Source organism: Amaranthus tricolor, chromosome 8 (genome assembly GCF_026212465.1).
Source record: "Amaranthus tricolor cultivar Red isolate AtriRed21 chromosome 8, ASM2621246v1, whole genome shotgun sequence".
NCBI classification, from domain to species: domain Eukaryota; kingdom Viridiplantae; phylum Streptophyta; class Magnoliopsida; order Caryophyllales; family Amaranthaceae; genus Amaranthus; species Amaranthus tricolor.
The window spans coordinates 30,417,757-30,435,467 of record NC_080054.1 but is presented as its reverse complement, the minus strand read 5'-3'; the positions used below and the strand labels follow the sequence as shown (position 1 = coordinate 30,435,467).

At 30.1% G+C, this 17,711-nt stretch overlaps 2 protein-coding genes across 2 annotated transcripts; one reads left to right on the top strand and one right to left on the bottom strand.

Annotated features, from left to right (window-relative positions):
• Positions 1-70: 70 nt before the first annotated feature.
• LOC130820605 (transcription factor TCP15-like) lies at positions 71-1,631 on the bottom strand. The gene is given in 2 exon segments (XM_057686039.1): positions 71-379; positions 381-1,631. Coding segments are annotated over 2 exon segments (1,080 nt in total). The 5' UTR covers positions 1,419-1,631; the 3' UTR covers positions 71-337.
• A 10,931-nt stretch (positions 1,632-12,562) lies between these two features.
• On the top strand, positions 12,563-17,664 carry LOC130820603 (UDP-rhamnose/UDP-galactose transporter 6-like). Its single transcript, XM_057686036.1, has 6 exons — positions 12,563-12,900; positions 14,081-14,316; positions 15,334-15,518; positions 15,614-15,814; positions 16,381-16,542; positions 17,219-17,664. Exons 2-6 carry the CDS (start codon positions 14,190-14,192, stop codon positions 17,534-17,536), a joined length of 993 nt encoding a protein of 330 aa, XP_057542019.1. The 5' UTR covers positions 12,563-12,900; positions 14,081-14,189; the 3' UTR covers positions 17,537-17,664.
• The last annotated feature ends 47 nt before the right edge of the window (positions 17,665-17,711 follow it).

Sequence of the window (17,711 nt, the reverse complement as noted above, 5' to 3'; positions counted from 1 at the left end):
TCTCTCGGCTCGAAAAAGATAATGCACAAAAACTAATTCATTGGATATCTCCAAAAATTCACCTTGCAAATTCACACAAAAAACTATCACACTCCTTCTATTCCATAATACTTGTAATTAATAGTGAGATTTTCCCACATTATATTATACAATCACTTGCAAGTATTTTAAAATGGAGGAAAATATATAATAGTATGGAGTACAATTCAATCCAAAATTATAGAAATAATAATCAAGCTTACATATTCAGCACGTACAATTAATCAATTATTGACCAACAAATTTATGATCAACAAATAACATACCTAGCAACTAGCAAGGATAGCTAGCTTAGTTCCTAGCTTCTAGCATCTCCATGATCCACACTATTATTATTTATTAGACCTATCTTGAGTTTGGGATCCAATTGTTGTACCCGGTACAATGGGTCTTAGCCCATTACTCAGCCCGGTATACGTCCCAAACTGCCCATCAAATCCGCCACCGCCACCACCATCACCGCCACTTCCACCACCATTGGGACCCGCCATCGGCTGTCCGGTAAAATAGTCCATTGGTGTATTATTATTAACAAAATTCACAAAATGTAACCCACTTGCAACCGTACCATTATTAGTAGTTGTACAAGGATGCCCCCACGTAGTTGTACTACTTCTATCTGATCCGGGCACATGACCCCACCTAATACCAACATTTAACGTTTGATTTGAATTTTTTTGATCTTTATTATCATCGTCTTCAGAAACACACTTTTTACCATGACATGTGTCAGAATCTACACTAGTGTGTAGATTTGACAATGTAGGGGAGGAATTAGAGGATAATTCTCCTAACCCATTATTAGGAAATAGATTATTATTAATCCGACGGCTTGGATCATTCAGATGATTATCACCATTGATCATCAACATATTAGAAAAACCCATCCAATTAGGAGGACTAACATAAAAATTATTAGCATAGTAATTGGGACTGTAGCCCAAAGGTCTACTATGTGAACCGGAAGAAACGGTTGAACCGGACCGGCGAACTGATAGACTAAGGGAGGTAAAATTAGCCGGGATAGTTCCGGTTCCTGTAGCGGCAATAACTGCCGGTTCAGCTTGTTGAAGAAGCCATTCAATGGTTTCACCATCAGACCGGTGACCCAATTCTCGGGTAAGCTGGAAAACCCGAGCAGCACACTGAGCGGGCATTCGGGTTCTCCTCCCTCGACCGTCAACTTTAGTGTGACGGTCTTTGGAGGAGGTACGTTTCGGGGCGGGTTTTCTGGGAGCGGGTATGGGTATGGAGCCAGTTGGGTCATGATTTTCGGGCTGTTCGGGTATGGATAACCCGGTGGAAAGGAGGTGAAGTGGGAAATTTGGGTTGGGGTTTGGGTTTTGGTGGAGATGGTTATGATGATGATGATCTTCCATGATTTAAATTATGTAGAAATGATTTTTTAGAAGGAAAAAAAGGTAGTGTTAAGTGGGTTGATTTGTAGACCCTCCAAATTGATGGGTGGGTCTTAAAAATGGATTTTTGGGGAGGAGAGAGAAAAAAAAGAAAAAAAGTGATGAGATGAAGTGGAGAAGACTAGAGTATGAGGGGAAATAAGGCTTATGAAGTAGAAAGAGAAAGACTTAAAAGGCTAGCTATGGAAAAATTATTAGAAATGTGGGGCGAATTTAAGATGTTATATAAATCAGACCAAATATTTAACCTTACACGTTGCACATAGAAGCAAAAGACTTTTAAGTTTAGCTATGGACGGATTATCGGAGCCACAACAATAAGAAGAGTTGAACACTCACCTTCATATATATAGTCGGAGGGGAAGGCTTAAGATTAGCTATGGAGAGATAATTGTTGAAGTTATAAGGCGAATTCAGAATATTAACATAGTGTAGTATGATTCTAACACGTATTTTTCTTATATGTGTGTTTGAACGACTTGATTATTATTATATATCTCAGTTTTATATGTTATATAGTTTAACAATAATGGTAGAATTTTATATCAAATAATCCCAATCTATATAAGGTCTAGAATTTGATTCTTAGATGAAAGAAGGAAAAGAAAAATCTTGCAAGTTTTTGTTTAGTCTATATGAACTGTAGTATTATGTTTTGAGCCTTCTGGCTAAGAAAAAGAAAAAAAAAGTTCTGTCTTGTTAGGTAGGAGTATTTCAGAGACTTGAGTAGATACTGTTTTCACCTGAACTAGGTTTTGTACTTGTCCATGTACACTTCATTAAGGCCATTGGGATTTGGAGTAGCTTTTAATTAACTACTGTACTCATGAACTCATCATACACTAGAGTCTGATGAGGGCCTTGAGGCCCGCTACAGCCCCCCAATTAAACCCGTAACACAAATTCTTTAATGATTAAATGAGACGATTTTATGGTAAAATAATTTCTGGTTGGCTGATTTGTGTACTTTTAATATATTTAAGTGATCATATATAATTGTAAAGTGATCAGTTACAGAAATGCGCTAAATAAATGGGTCCGTTTTATGGTGAAACTGTCTCATATAAGACGAACTAAGACGGTCTCACCGTGAGATGCGCCTTTGGATTAAGTAGGTTAATAATACAAATTATTAGCATATTGACTTCTTATTTTAAGATCATTTCACCGAAAGACGATTTTTTACAAAAATAGCTCTGTTTAGATAAGTCAAGTTCCTAAATGCTAGTCAATATCTTTATAATTTTTCAATATGAATCACTTATAGCGTGTTAATTTCCGCCCATCTTACCTCCTTATGGAACCCCAACACTATAATTTAATATTCTTGTTTAAGAATAAAGAATAAATAATAATTTTCTATTTTTAGTTTGAAGAACCTACCAATCACTAAGTAACTTAGCTAGCATAACTACAGGATCCGAGTAAAAACTATAAAGTTTCACTTCTGTAAGGCTGTACTTTTAACTAATTTAACTATCATATACTTCTAATATAACTACTACAGTAAGATTTACATAGCTTATTTATTAATTTTGTTCATGTTTTTTATGTTTAAATAAGATTTATTTTAATTTTTATTTATTCTTGATATGGAATTGATGGATTTGATGGTCTCATTATTGCTGTACTCAAAACTACTATAGTTAAATACTTGTAGTGAGTTGCATTTATCTAAGATCTAATTAGGGATAAAAATAATTTAAGACGCTAAATTTGTATTTTACACTATTGTTAGTTTCCTTTTTGTTCCCTTTCACTTACTTCTTTATGATCGCTGACATATTATATATTCACTTATTTATTACTCGTCATTTCATTTATATTTAGTTATTTATTCTAACCATTCAATTCCAAATAAATTTGTTGAAATCAGCAGAATTTATTTCTTATGCATTATTATTACCACTCACTGCTTTCATTGCAGCACTTGTTCTATTTGGGGTTTCTTTAATTGTATTCCTCATGTCCTCTCCTTTTTTTGAGAGGGTATGACTCTGTATGAGTATTATTATTTATTTGTTGCCGCTCTCCCGACCTTGCCACTATGCAAGAATTGGGTATGATGTTAGGGTATGCATCAATGCATGGTATAGTATGCATATGACAAGTAAATTAGCTAAGTTGATCGCATTGTATTCAAGAGACTAGCATAAGGTAAATCGAACACTTATATTTATATGTGTATAAAAATTAATTCGGCTACTATTTATTTGTATTATATGTTATATAATTTAATACTTAATAGAAGTATATATGTTTTTGTTAAAATTGTTTATATTCTGAACCTAAATATGTGGGTAAAGGCCATGAGAGTTTACTATTCCAGGCCAATTGCATGATCAAAAGAGGACAATAGTAAATACTGTAAGTACGTCATACGTGGTAGTGTAATGCTTACTATTCCAGGCAAATTCTTGTGTCATTTGTCTGAAGTTGCGACAATTTCATGTTGTGAAACAACATCACAATGGCATCACTTTTTCAATCACCATGTTTTTTTCCCTACTCTAATGCTTGCTTATTTTTGTATACCTAATTATAAATTGAGTTAATCTAAATAAACTTGTCTCGTTTATTATAATATTTGTAGTATTGCATGGTCCATAAGTATTTTATAGCCAATATAAAAAATTTTCAAAAATATTAGAGTATAATACTAAAATTAGGACTCCATTATTTTACTATTGTTATTGTCACTTTTTTTTGCATAACACTCGTATTAAAGAATAAAATAAAAAGACTATAAAAAATTAGAGTTAGTACATGGACATACGGAAATAATAACCGATAAAAAATGCTATAATTTTTTTTAGAGACGGAGCAAAAACACACTATAAAATTTAAGCATCTATATAGTTTTTTCAAAAATTTTTGGCCTAAAAACAAGTAGTAAAGCAAAAATAGTGTAAATCAATGTCAACTAATATTTGACACTCCTAAATTTAGAAGTCATATGCGGTCAAACATCTTACACATGCTCAGAACCACCTATGTTCTTATCATGTTATGAGCCAATTTCAAATTAACATGTATGCGTCAGCTAAGGATGTTCAAATATCCCATCCGGCATACGTTTTAAAAATTAGATTATTTATCCAATTTTTTTAAAAAAGGGATACTTCGGATCAGATATTCGTTTTTCCAAAATTTTAATATTTATTATTTTTATTTTTAAAATATCTATATTTTTTATTAAAAATTTTTTATGTTGTTTAATTTACTAATATGTATAATTCTCAACTATAACTAAGTATATAACTAATTTATTGTTAATTAATATAGACATTGAAAAATCCAACCAAATTACCAAAAATTTATTTTCAAAATTAAAAAAATAAGCTTGATAAAAAAAAGAAAGAGAACTAAGCTTAAATATTTATGTTTAAAAAACGATAAATTTTTTTAAAAGAAGACAAAAAAAATATAAGAATTTAAAAATCAGATATCTATTTTTTTCAATATTTTGATTCGAATTAAATTCGAAACAGATTACGATTTTCCCTATCCAAATCAATGGGATATTGAATTTTAATAAACACCCCATGAGTGATAAGCATGCAAGAGGTTTTCGTGGTCGCCTAGAAGCAAATTAACACATTACATGAGTGTGGTGTGAAATGGTGGGTGTATATGCTTCACTTCTCAAATACACTCTACACAATTAAAGGTGAAATTGACTAACACTATCCCAATTTAGTATTTTGTTAGATTTAGTGAAACTCTTTAAATGGACTAAATTCCATATTCCTTAATGACATATAGTTGGAAACTTCCTATAAAATCCATGAAATGATAACTCAAATAATAATTAAATAAAAGAACAAATGATGTAGTGTGCGTTGTCAACGATGTTGGACAAAAGTTTGAATATACTTCCATACCTAAGCATGTGGTGTTCATCAAGTCCATAAAATGCTATGATGTGATCTTTATGTAAACTAAGTCAAAGACTCAGTTTCTTCCCAACTAAAAATTTAAGATATAGTGCATATTTTTATTACTCTTCTAAAATTACTTTATTTTTATTTTTGTCTTTTTTTATTTTGTTTGTTATGTATTCTTTTATGGAAACAATCCTTATTTTATTGTCATCAAAACAATTTTTTCCCTTTTAATACTAATATACTAATATACTATGTATCAATACATAAAAGTAGTCTAAATTGACTCAACTATTATATACAAATTGAGCATGATGCTCTAATTGAAATAATCCACTTATATGTAAAATAAATGAAGAGATATTTACGTATAAATAAGGCCTAAAAATAACCCAACTCGTAATTTCATATTCACATATATTCTGCCTGATAGTCTTATTTACTTTTTGATTATTATTTACTTATTGCTCTTAATTTGTATTTTATTTTTAATATACTATAAGTTAAAACATAGTCAAATCAAATTTTATTTGATTTGCCTCAATGCATAAATTATTAATATTAATTTTTTAGACTTTTTATTTATTCACAATATTAGGAATATTAATTAAGACTTAAAATATTACCTCTACAAATAAAAAAAAAAATAAACAAGACTAATAGAATGAATAGGAAGTAACATGATATGAAATGTTATTAGAAAAGATGAACAACTACCAAAATTCCGACAAGGCTTTATATATGACCAAGTCGAAAAGGATGGCTACTTGGTTTGGTAAGCCATCTCCTTCACTTATCACCGTCATTAATTGTAAACATCATACAGTTGGCTTGCCGAGTGATATTATGAATCATTAACCATTGCATCTATAATATATATTGTATCTCGCCAACAAGATTACTATGATTAGGGTTTGGAAAGGGAAGTAAAATAATAACTTATATGGCCATATTCATAAAGGAGAATACGGCCAATGAGTCCCCCGGCTCGGATCAATTTTGTCAATTATAATCATAGTCATCAATCCAATATTTACGCATAACATTAGGATCTAAAAGAAAAAAGTTACAGATAGATCATATTTGTATCCCTTTATTGTTAGGGCAAGGACTAGTTGATTAGTATTATTGTACTATCTTTTCTATGTTTTGTCATATCTTTATTATTTTTTGTGGAAAAAAAAGGCATACATTGAATCCTTGGCAAATTCAAGTTTGTAATATACGATAAGCTGTACACGTATCCTTGGCGAATTTAAGTTTATAATTGACAAACATATTAAGAAATTACTAGGAAGTCCGATATTTTCTTTTCAGCATGTCTTACAAATATTGCTTTAATATTATCTTCAACAATAACCGGCACACTCTTTTTACATTCACATATTTATTTTATTTTTTCGTTTCATATACATGTTTTTCCAACTCTTCTTGAAAAGTACTTTTCCCTTAATTCTAAAAAAACATTTTAATTATACTTCTGGCGAAGTTCATAAAATAGAAGAGTAACAAATAACGTAGTAGACATACTCCATTACTCCTAATAATTAATAAATTATTGTTGGGTAATATTATAATGATACTAAAATAGAATTGACATCTTACGATTGCTACTTGATCCATAGCTAATTAGTAATACGTACTTTAATAAATATAAACATAATATATAGTACATATTGATTAGATTAATAGAGTATTATGTATATTTTTAAATAATAACACTTTTTTCGTTCTGAAATACTTGCTACATTTTGGTTATGTGTGCTATTCATCATTCAAGCTTATTTTATACATTGCAGCTAATGTGTAAGTAAAAATATAGTCAAGTGAAATCATGTTTGAATTGTCTAATCGCATATTTTCATAATATTATAATATTAACTTTTTATAACTTTTTAGGTGTGTGCAATTCAACATATAAATAAACAAAATAACACATTAAATTGCGTAAAAAGTCAAATATAACAAATATAATGAAACGGAAGAGGTAATTAATAACGTTAAAACACTACTAAATCTTGTGGATAATGATGGTAGAAAAAGGAAATTAATTGATTAAACAATTAAGTAGTAAACTACACTGTAACTGATAACACACCACAACTACCTTATTTTTTTAGGACAAAAATGTTGCTCCCTTCCATGCTTGGATCATGTTACATGTACTATCGATTTCCAATATGATATTGTTTTGATATGCTAATGCTAGCTATTTGCCAACTACTCCCTCATCACAAAGATTAAAAAAAAAACTCTAAAAATAAGAGATTTATGTACATATATAAGAATAAAAGGGAGCAAAAAATAAAAAAGAACGTATAAATTAAAAATTAATAAAAATAATAGAAATTAGACATTATTTAATATTAAAAATAAATAAATTTATGAGGACAAAAAAAAGTATTTGGATTAATTATAGATTATCATACACTTACTAAAGAATCATTAACTATATAATTTAAAAAGACATTTGGTTAAGATTCTATATTTTAAAATTATAAGGCACTTGATGCTATTAATGATCAATATTTCTATTTTTAGTATATTATAGTTTCAACAATAATGGAATAATATATTTAAAGTTTTGATCCTACAGGACAAGATTGTGATCAATTTTTTTATAAAATTTAAAGTTAATAAATTATTCTTCATTGATTAATTCCTCTTTTCCTTTTAGAAGAATAGAATTATAATTTACATAAATTTTATTTAATTATTTGTTTCAAGTCTCAAGCCCAACTATATGAGCTCCAACAAGCACCATTAATTAGTTGATCACAAATTCTTATATGAGACGGTTTCATCATTAGACTTTTTTATATAAATTAAATAATATAACTAATGCAAATTATCAACTTAAAAACTTTTTATTTTGAGCTTATCTCGTCAAAAGACAGACGATCCCAGACTTCACCTCCTTAGGTTAGAAGAAATGAACGCACTTGCATGCTTCTTAGTCACCTAAGGATGGAAGAAAAATCAGTTACTTTTTTACAGCTACCTTGCTTATTGTCGCATCTTTTTTGATTAATGTGGGATGTACCATATGATGAAAATGTTAAAGTAGCTTTTTTTTAAGAGTATAATCTACTCATTCCTTATTATTAATGCCTATTTTCTATTTTAGTGATGATTTTTTTTCATTTTCTTCCTTTTAGTTTACTTTTGTTTAATTATATCTACTCACTATCCTTCTAGTGGTTTTCTATGACTTTTCTTATATACAATGCATACGAGACATTACTAGTGAATTGGAGGAAGCATAGGAATAAAGTTACAAGCAAGAATTACTTATAAAATAAGTAGTAGATGGAAGGAATGAACTATCATTTTTGCTTCTTATCTAGCCATCATTTTATATCTCTCTTTTTTCATTGATGCAAGGATCAAGTAGTTTGTTTCAATAGCATTCGTTTTGCATTGACCATTATAAGAAACTTATAAATGGTAGTTAAGTCGTTCGAGAATGAAGGTTAAGGTTTAAAGTGAATGTTTTAAATTTTATAATGAACATTTTAAGTCTTTAAATGAGTATTTTAAATTTTATAGTTATTTTTTTTTAAAGTTGCATACATACGATGTTTTCATTGGAGAATTTGTAAAAGTAGTTGCATTATTCATTATCGTTAAGCATTTATAAGAGGAAATCTTGAACTTTAATCAATTTTCTTCAACATTTTTTATTTGAGATATTAACTTTTTTGTTTTTTGAAAATTCTAAATCACATGAATCTCAATTCTCACCTTCTTTGGACGTTGAACGCATAAAGATGGAGGTTCACATTATAACTTGAATCTTTCCTAAATTTCTTGAACTTTTTTCATTAGTTTTGAATAAGACAAACATTATTGTTGAAATAAATTAGATAAATTGCAATAAAAACAGTGGCGCAGTTGAAGCGTGGTGGGCCCATAACTCCCAGGTCCTAGGATTAAAACCTGACTCTGATAATTTTTGAGCAATTTTTTAAGGCTTCTTTAAAATTGAAAATAACACGCTCATTAAATCATATCATCATATCATACAATCTAATAAAAAGACTATAAAATTCCACATGGCATTGTCATAATCATTTGCCATATGAAATAATTCTTACCAAAGTTAGAATTAACTTATTCCTTTAATATATGAGTAGTGTATTATAATTAAATATGTTCTGTAAAATTTTCTTAGAATATTATTTTGATTAAAGTTTCTTAAAATATATTTTTTCTTTTTTATGTTGAAGTTTTGCTTATTAATAAAGTTTTCTCATGAAATTTTAGTTTTGAAAATATTTCATCAAGAAACAAAAGATACATGATAATCAAAAGTTATTTGAGAATGAAAAAAAATCATTATGACAACATTATTGAAAAATTATCCAGATTTGCCCTTAAAAACTTTAATCAATACTTATATTAACAACTAATTTTTTTCATTCAAAACTCTATTTTTTAAAATTTATCTATCTATTTTATTTCATTCAAAACTATTTTTTAAAATTTATCTATCTATTTTATTTCTCGAGCCGAGGGACTCCTTTAGCCGCTCTCTTCTTTATGGGTAGAGTTGCCGCTGTCCTTTCCTCCCTAGATCCTATCCATAGCTTTTCTATGAGTGAGATACATTAGATGGGATGATAATGATGATGATCTATCTATTTTATAATATTTCATACTATTAATTTATAATTGCATCTCTATCTAAAATTTATAATTATATATACTTTTATATTAATAATTTCGTGCATTCCACAAATTTTTATAATGATAATTGTTGGCAAATAATTTCCTGTTAGTGGTTATAAGTTATAACAAGGCCAAGTGAGTTCCACATTAACAAAACTTAAATCTTTTTATTTCAATTAGAATGCATACCATTTTTTTTTAATGAGAAACTTATGTGCGATTCTCGTCTTACCTAAAATAAAACATGCAAAAACCGGGAATGAAAAATATGTCTAGCAGTAGTTGTCGAGTCATCTCCCAAGTACTATTTACCTGGGAGATGACGCTCAAGCTCGTGTGTCACGTCTCTTTTTCCAAATTTGGCCAAATTTTACCAAGTTAGCCTATAACTAACGAGATACATTTATGAGAGATTGTTAATGACTTTAAAATAAGAAATTTATATGCTAATAATTATATTATTTGAATTATTTAGTCCATAAAAAAAGAGCGTTTTACGAAAAGACCGTCTCACAAAAAAATTTGTGATAAATAATTAAATAGTCTTAACCGTTGGGCGGTTGGCTATTTGTTCGTTGAACTTGGTTAGAGTTAAGACCCATTATTATCTTTTTATTTTGGATCACAAGGTAGGCTTAGAGAAGGTATGGTTAGGATCTGAAAAGCTTAACTAAATTAAAAATGCAATATTTATTTCAATTAAGACAAAATTCGATTATTAGAACCCTCTATTAACTTGGTAAATTTTCAATTTGATCAAAAATTTTTTTTAATTAAGTTACATTGAATTTCCTATCAAAATTATCTTAAGAAACTCAAAAACATACCATGCTTTTTAGACTAGTGAATTTTATATTTCTTCCTATAAATAATAAAATAAATTCAAATGATTTATCTGTTCTTCACAAAATATGCTTGTAGATCGTAATAGAGAACACAATGTGTCAAACTCAAATAAATATTACACACTTCAATTTTACTTCGAATAGAAGTCAAATTTTTTTCTTATTTAGTTTCCTTAAACTCAGATTTTATATTCTAAAATAATGTTTTTCAAATAAGTTACGCTCACCGACAAATTCAACTTAATAATGTAACATAATCATCAGATAAATCTAATAAAAAGAGATAATCTATTAAGTATAACTTTAAAAAGTACCCTCAAACTCCTTGACAATCTAACATAATAAAACAAAATTCAAAGCAATTTAAAAATATTAACATCAATAGTTTTGACATGTAGTTCTTTATACAATTATACATATTGAGTTTAATGCACATCAATGTTTTAATAGTGTTAACATTTAAAGGTGAAGTTTTTTACAATGGGTTTAATAAATCTATGATGAATGATGAGTACAAAAACATATTCAAAATAAGTATATTAATATGTCCATCATACTTAGAATATACTAAACAAATTAGAAAGTTAAATATTGAGACAAAATTAAAATTGGGTTTTTCTCACTTATACCCACGTACTTTTAAAAATTCTCAGCTGTACCCAATAAATTTACCAATTCTCAATTGTACCCACGTACTTTTAAAAATTCTCAATTGTACCCAATAAATTTACCAACTCTTATTGTAACCAATAATTAGTATTAATTTAGCAACAATAACCATTTTTTAATGACAACTTAACAACAGTTAGTTAGATTTATTTAAGGCGTTAGTAATATTTTTTGAATTTTTTTTTAAAAAAAAAAAGGAAAGTAAGGGTTAAAGGAAAAACCCTTTCATTCCCTTCCTCTTCAATCGATAACATGATATCACAAGAACCTCATCCGAGTCAACCTGATCTTTATTTTAGGATATTGCTATGAATTACTCTTTGAACATTTTGTAAATGGTGTTTATATGAGGTTAATGACAAATCAGATGAATTTTTATACCAATGACTAAACAAAGCTTTTCATAATCAGTAGCATTATAATGTGAATATGGCTTATATAAACTCTTTTTTTTTAAGAATTACTTTTTGAACAGTAACCATTTTAGAATTGCTCAGTGAAGATGGAAATTGAAAATGATGAAGAAAGGTGGAAATGAAGTGTTGGGGATTATAGTCACGTGACATTTGGAGGGAAATTTCCCACCAAAATCCAAAGATAACTGTTGTTAAGTTGTGGGTAAAAAATGGTTATTGTTGCTAAATTAACACTAATTATTGGATACAATTGAGAATTGGTAAATTTATTGGTTACAACTGAGAATTTTTAAAAGTACGTGGGTATAAGTGAGAAAAACCCATAAAAATTAGATTCTTAGAGTCAGATAATTAAATTTTTGATGAGATCCGATTTTAATTTCATAGTCAAATTAGATAACAGACACGTAGTTATATATTTTACTCTAATTTCAAATACACTGTTTATATTGAGTTCTTGATTGGAAAATAAAACAAATTAAAAATCAAAACAATAATTTTTTTTTTTCTAAATATTCTATGCAATCTTTTATTGATTTTAATATCTTTTAATCAATTTGAAAATATATTAAAAATTAGTACTTTAGTGAATTAAGATTTGTCGTCATTAGTCAACTTTGTTCTAAAGACCTCGTTTTTTTTCTCTCCTATTCTTCTTCATTCTTTTAGTCAATTTTTTCCGTGAAGAACTAACTGTGAAGAAGTTACATAGAAAATTACCAACGTCAAAGTGAAATCAAGGAAAGAGAGAGAGAGAGAGAGAGAGAGAGAGATCTATCAAAATCATTGATTCAATCAATTCGTTAATTCAATTGGTTCATCAAATTGAGAAATACCCATTTGCTAAAAAGATCAAAGCTTTCTTCTTTGATTGATTTGATCTTTTTATTCATAGATCTACTGAGTTGGGTTCTATCACTCTTGCAGTTTACCAGTCTTTTCAGTTTTTGAAGTAAAGGTTTGTTCTTTTTGTTCCTTTCTTTTGGATTATGGTTTATCTATGTTGATTCAATTAGAAAATTGGGGTTGTATTGTGCAATTAAGCTTTTAGATTTTGAAGTTTTGAATATGTGATTGTGGAGCAAAATTTGATAGATTTGATCTTATTAAGTAGTCTTGGATTTGAGAATCATGAGTTATCCTTTCACCCTTGTAAAATAAGGGTTCTATTCTCACCAAAAAGGATTAATCTACTTTTCCTCTTGTAGCCTACTTAAATGAAAAATATTAAAAAAAATAGTCTTGGACTTAATTTTGAACTGCATTCCTTCTCTGTTTTTTTCTTCAATTGGAAGATTAGGGTTTAGTAGAATGGATCTTATTTAGATAGGGCTATACAAGGTTGAAAGTTGGTACATTGTTTAGTTTGAATAATAGTTGATTTCTTTGCTTTAGTTAATTGAGGATTGTATTTGTGGGTATTTTAGATTTATGATCATTTATTTTTATAGGGTGAATGTTAGGTTGAATTGGGCTTGTTTTTTTTTAAGGTTTACTTGCTATTTATCTTATTTTGAAGTGTTTATGTATTTCTTTATGAACTGGGTTGTGTACTTGTATTCAAGCGTATCCTGAGTCAATGATGTATAGAGGAATTCAAGTATTTATGTCTGTACAACTATTCGTTTTCTTTGGTGGAACCTTTAACTTGAAAAGTTTTGGATTGGAGTCCGGATGATACTCTTACAGTCGTATCGTGGTATATTAGCAAAATCTTCTTGTGAAATTATAATTATTTATCTTGCATTTTTTGATGGTGGAGGGTGAAGGAAAGACATTAACAATATGTTTAGATAGCAAATCAGGAGCAAGAAAAAAAAGAACGAGAAGGGAAGGAACGAGAAGGGAAGGAAGGGAAAGGAAGGGGAGGGGTGAGGAAGGAAATTATGTGTTTTCACTCCGAATTCCTCCCATCCCTTTGTGTTATCCAAACAATGGATCCCATCATTTCAAATCACTTCCCTTCCTTTCCCTCCATTTCTCTCTATTCAAACACAGATAATATTATTACCAGTAGCATGACAAAAATTATTGCATACTGAGTGATTTGATGTTGTGGTTAGGGGCATTACTGTTTATCTTCCATTGTTTTGAATGGTAGCTAATATTCTTTATCTACTTATTTTTTGTTTGTGTAGGTGTTTACGTAAAGTGTGTGAAGGGTTTGCTTTTGAACACTAAATGATGTGGATTGTGTAACGAAAGCTGAGGGCTGAGCTTTGAGTTGTTTGAAAGTATCAATAAGAAATGGCTCCAGCAACCAAGGCAGAGAAGAAAGCAGCTGATGTAGCCGCTTGGATGTTCAATGTTGTCACATCAGTAGGAATTATAATGGTCAATAAAGCTCTCATGGCTACACATGGCTTTAGTTTTGGTGAGCATCCTTGTTTTAAGGCTATGCAATATGTACTACAAATGCTCATTGCTTTTACCTTCAATGTGAGTAGTAGCCTCCAACATGTTCTAAAACAAAATCATTATTGATCAAAGATGAGGCCTAAATGCCTCTTCGCTGAACAATGCATCATAACTACACATGCTCATTACTTTTATCTTCAATGGGACTAGTAGCCTCAAGCATGATCGAAAACAAAATCATTATTGATCAAGGATGAGACCTAAATGCCACTTCAGTATACAACTCATAATAAATTGGAAAATTTGTCTTGAATAATCAACATATTGTCTATCTACTGTGAATAATCCCAACTTTTGATTATTTCTAAATAAACCAACCTTTATACGTTTTTTGTTAACAACATCCCTTGTCACATTTTAATCGACTATTGTACTTATCTACTAGTTGTTACACTCACTTCTTCTTCTTCCTCATGCTTATTCGTTCGTCTACCCCTACTCCTCTTTGGTGGTAGGTACATACAGTATTCGGTTAAAAAGTGACAAGGGGTGCTGTGAGAAAAAATATACAAAGGTTGGATTATTTAGAAATAATCAATAGTAGGGATTATTCACAGCAAATGGGCAAAAGGTGGGATTATTGAGGATAATTTTTCTTAATAAATATACAAGATTGTCTTCATTGGACAAGGTTTCTATGTTATTCAGTGATAAAATCTTCACATGTTGATGTTCAAGCAAGGATAATTATTTATTATGTTGCTCATAGGAGAAGGGTGCATTGGTGTTAAATAAATTGAGAACCTAACTAGTGTACTTTTTACTTTGATCATGGATTATTGCTTGTATGCCAATCTTTCTGCCCTAGTGTCTGGGTGGATCGTTTGCATTTTTTGCACAATAATCTGCTCACATAATCTTTTGGAGACCAGTGTAGATATCAGGGTATCAGTATGATCTTCCAAATGCATTGGACATTATGCAGACTTAAACATCCTTTCAGAAATTTAACAGAATTTATTTTATGTTGCAGCTACTACATTGACGGGTTTGCATTTCACATTTACAACTGTAATGACACTTGTTCTTAAATGGCTTGGGTTTATACAACCCTCTCATCTGCCATTGCCGGACTTACTGAGATTTGTTATATTTGCTAACTTTTCCATCGTCGGCATGAACGTTAGTCTTATGTGGAACTCAGTGGGATTTTATCAGGTAAAGTTCTTTTTTTTTTTTTCGGTGCTGCCTGATCAGATTTCTTAGCACTTATTGCACTTCTGAAAAAAATTATTACTATGCATACTTTTCAGATCGCAAAGTTGAGTATGATCCCTGTATCCTGTCTGTTGGAGATTTTGCTCGATAAAGTTCGATACTCCAGAGACACAAAGCTCAGCATAGGGCTTGTTCTTGTAGGTGTCGGTGTATGCACAGTTACTGATGTTAGTGTAAATACTAAAGGTTTTATCGCTGCTTTTATTGCCGTGTGGAGCACTTCTTTGCAGCAATATGTAAGTTCTGTTCTTTATATTCCGTGTAATTACTTTTACTCAAAATTTTACGTTAAGGAAATGTTTGGAATAGGTTGCATTAATACCCTTTTTATAAGTATAATTGATCATAACATTTGAAATAGTTCTCTTATTTTATATTTACACTTGAAGGTTATATTTACACTTGTAAGTTGTAACATTCGAAGTTAAAAAATTCAATTCCTCCATGATCTTATTTTTGCATAGTTTCGCGACCATTTTGTGAACGTAACTTTTAGTTAAACTTGAATTTTTGCATTTCCCATCTTAAGTATGAATTATCTTAGTTTAAAATAAATCCGTAGTGGCAAAATTGCTGAACGGTGATGTGGTTATTGTAATGCTAATTATCTGCCTAAAACATGAGATATCCCTCGAAACAGCTTACAACGGGGGAAGTATCATTTCGGTTTTTTGAAAACCTTTACAGTGCGGCCAATAAATTTATGTTTCTGTAGTAGGAAATTGGAATTTTAGGCCGAATAATAAATCATGTTGCTATCGAAACGATGTTTTTGTGAAATTGCTTGTGTTTCATGTTGCAGTATGTACATCATCTCCAAAAGAAGTATTCACTCAGTTCCTTCAATCTCCTTGGTCATACTGCACCTGTACAAGCTGGATCTCTGCTTATATTGGGCCCTTTTATTGATTATTGGTTAACCAGCAAGCGAATTCATGCGTACAACTATACTTTACTGGCTTTGGTAAGGATTTCAATTGGTTTATAGTTCTTTATCTTCTGAGGCCTGAACTATATGCGGTCTTGATTTTGCATTAACAGCTTCTATCTGCCGAATTGCATATAATATTGAACGATTTTGCGTGTGGGGTGCAATGACATTTTGGTATCATTGTCGACTCTCAAATTTTAAAATACAACATTTTATTACCCCAAACTAGCTCCACGTTAACTGGGTTTGGGAGGTTAGATGTACGCAACCTTTTGGTAACAAATATAATATGCAACTTCACGTAAATAAGAAGTGCACGTGATTTAATGATCATTTTATATTATAATAATCCAGTATAATCCAAAACTTAAGAACTAGATATCTTTGGCTCCATTGAAGTAAGGACATTTGATTCAAAATAGGATTGGAGAAATACATGTGGGCAATACATGATTCCTTTAAAGTGTCTGTCATGTCGAATGGGTCGGTCTAGTTTAGTTTGCACGATGTTTACTTTTTGGAATTCAAGTTTCTTTTTTTTTTTTTTTTTTTTTTTTTTTTACACCAATACGTGGTAGGTTCTAAGATCTTCCCTTAAAACTCGTCTGTTTGTATCTTGTTCAATCTCTCAGGTTACGTGCAATTTGATACTGTATTACCAACCGAGTTGGATTGATTCATTAACGGGTGCACTATTTTATCTCGACAGATCTTTATAACCCTTTCATGTACGATTGCTATTGGGACAAACCTGAGCCAGTTTATCTGCATCGGAAGATTCACAGCCGTATCATTCCAAGTACTTGGCCATATGAAGACCATCCTAGTTTTAATTCTCGGCTTTATCTTCTTCGGGAAAGAAGGGTTGAATTCGCAGGTGGTGCTCGGCATGATAATTGCTGTAGCGGGAATGATATGGTACGGAAACGCCTCCTCAAAACCTGGTGGAAAAGAACGTAGGAGCGCTTCCTTACCTAAGCAACAAAAGAACGTAACCGATTCTTCCGAACTTGATTCAAAGGTCTAACCATATTTTTCACTTTTTTCCACACTCATAGAGATGTAGATTTGAGTAGACTATGTTACGTGATTAGATTTGAATTAGAGTATCAGATTATCCAGAACAGATTTATTGATTATTGTCATTATTTATAATTACTGGTTATTCTTTTACCATTTTTTCATTGTCGTCCTATGTTTTT

Coding starts and splice junctions, on each gene's coding strand:
- LOC130820603 (XM_057686036.1), top strand. CDS start 14,190: ATGGCTCCAGCAACCAAGGCAGAGAAGAAAGCAGCTGATGTAGCCGCT. Junction 15,519..15,613: donor ACTCAGTGGGATTTTATCAG/GTAAAGTTCTTT, acceptor CATACTTTTCAG/ATCGCAAAGTTGAGTATGAT. Junction 15,815..16,380: donor GCACTTCTTTGCAGCAATAT/GTAAGTTCTGTT, acceptor TTCATGTTGCAG/TATGTACATCATCTCCAAAA.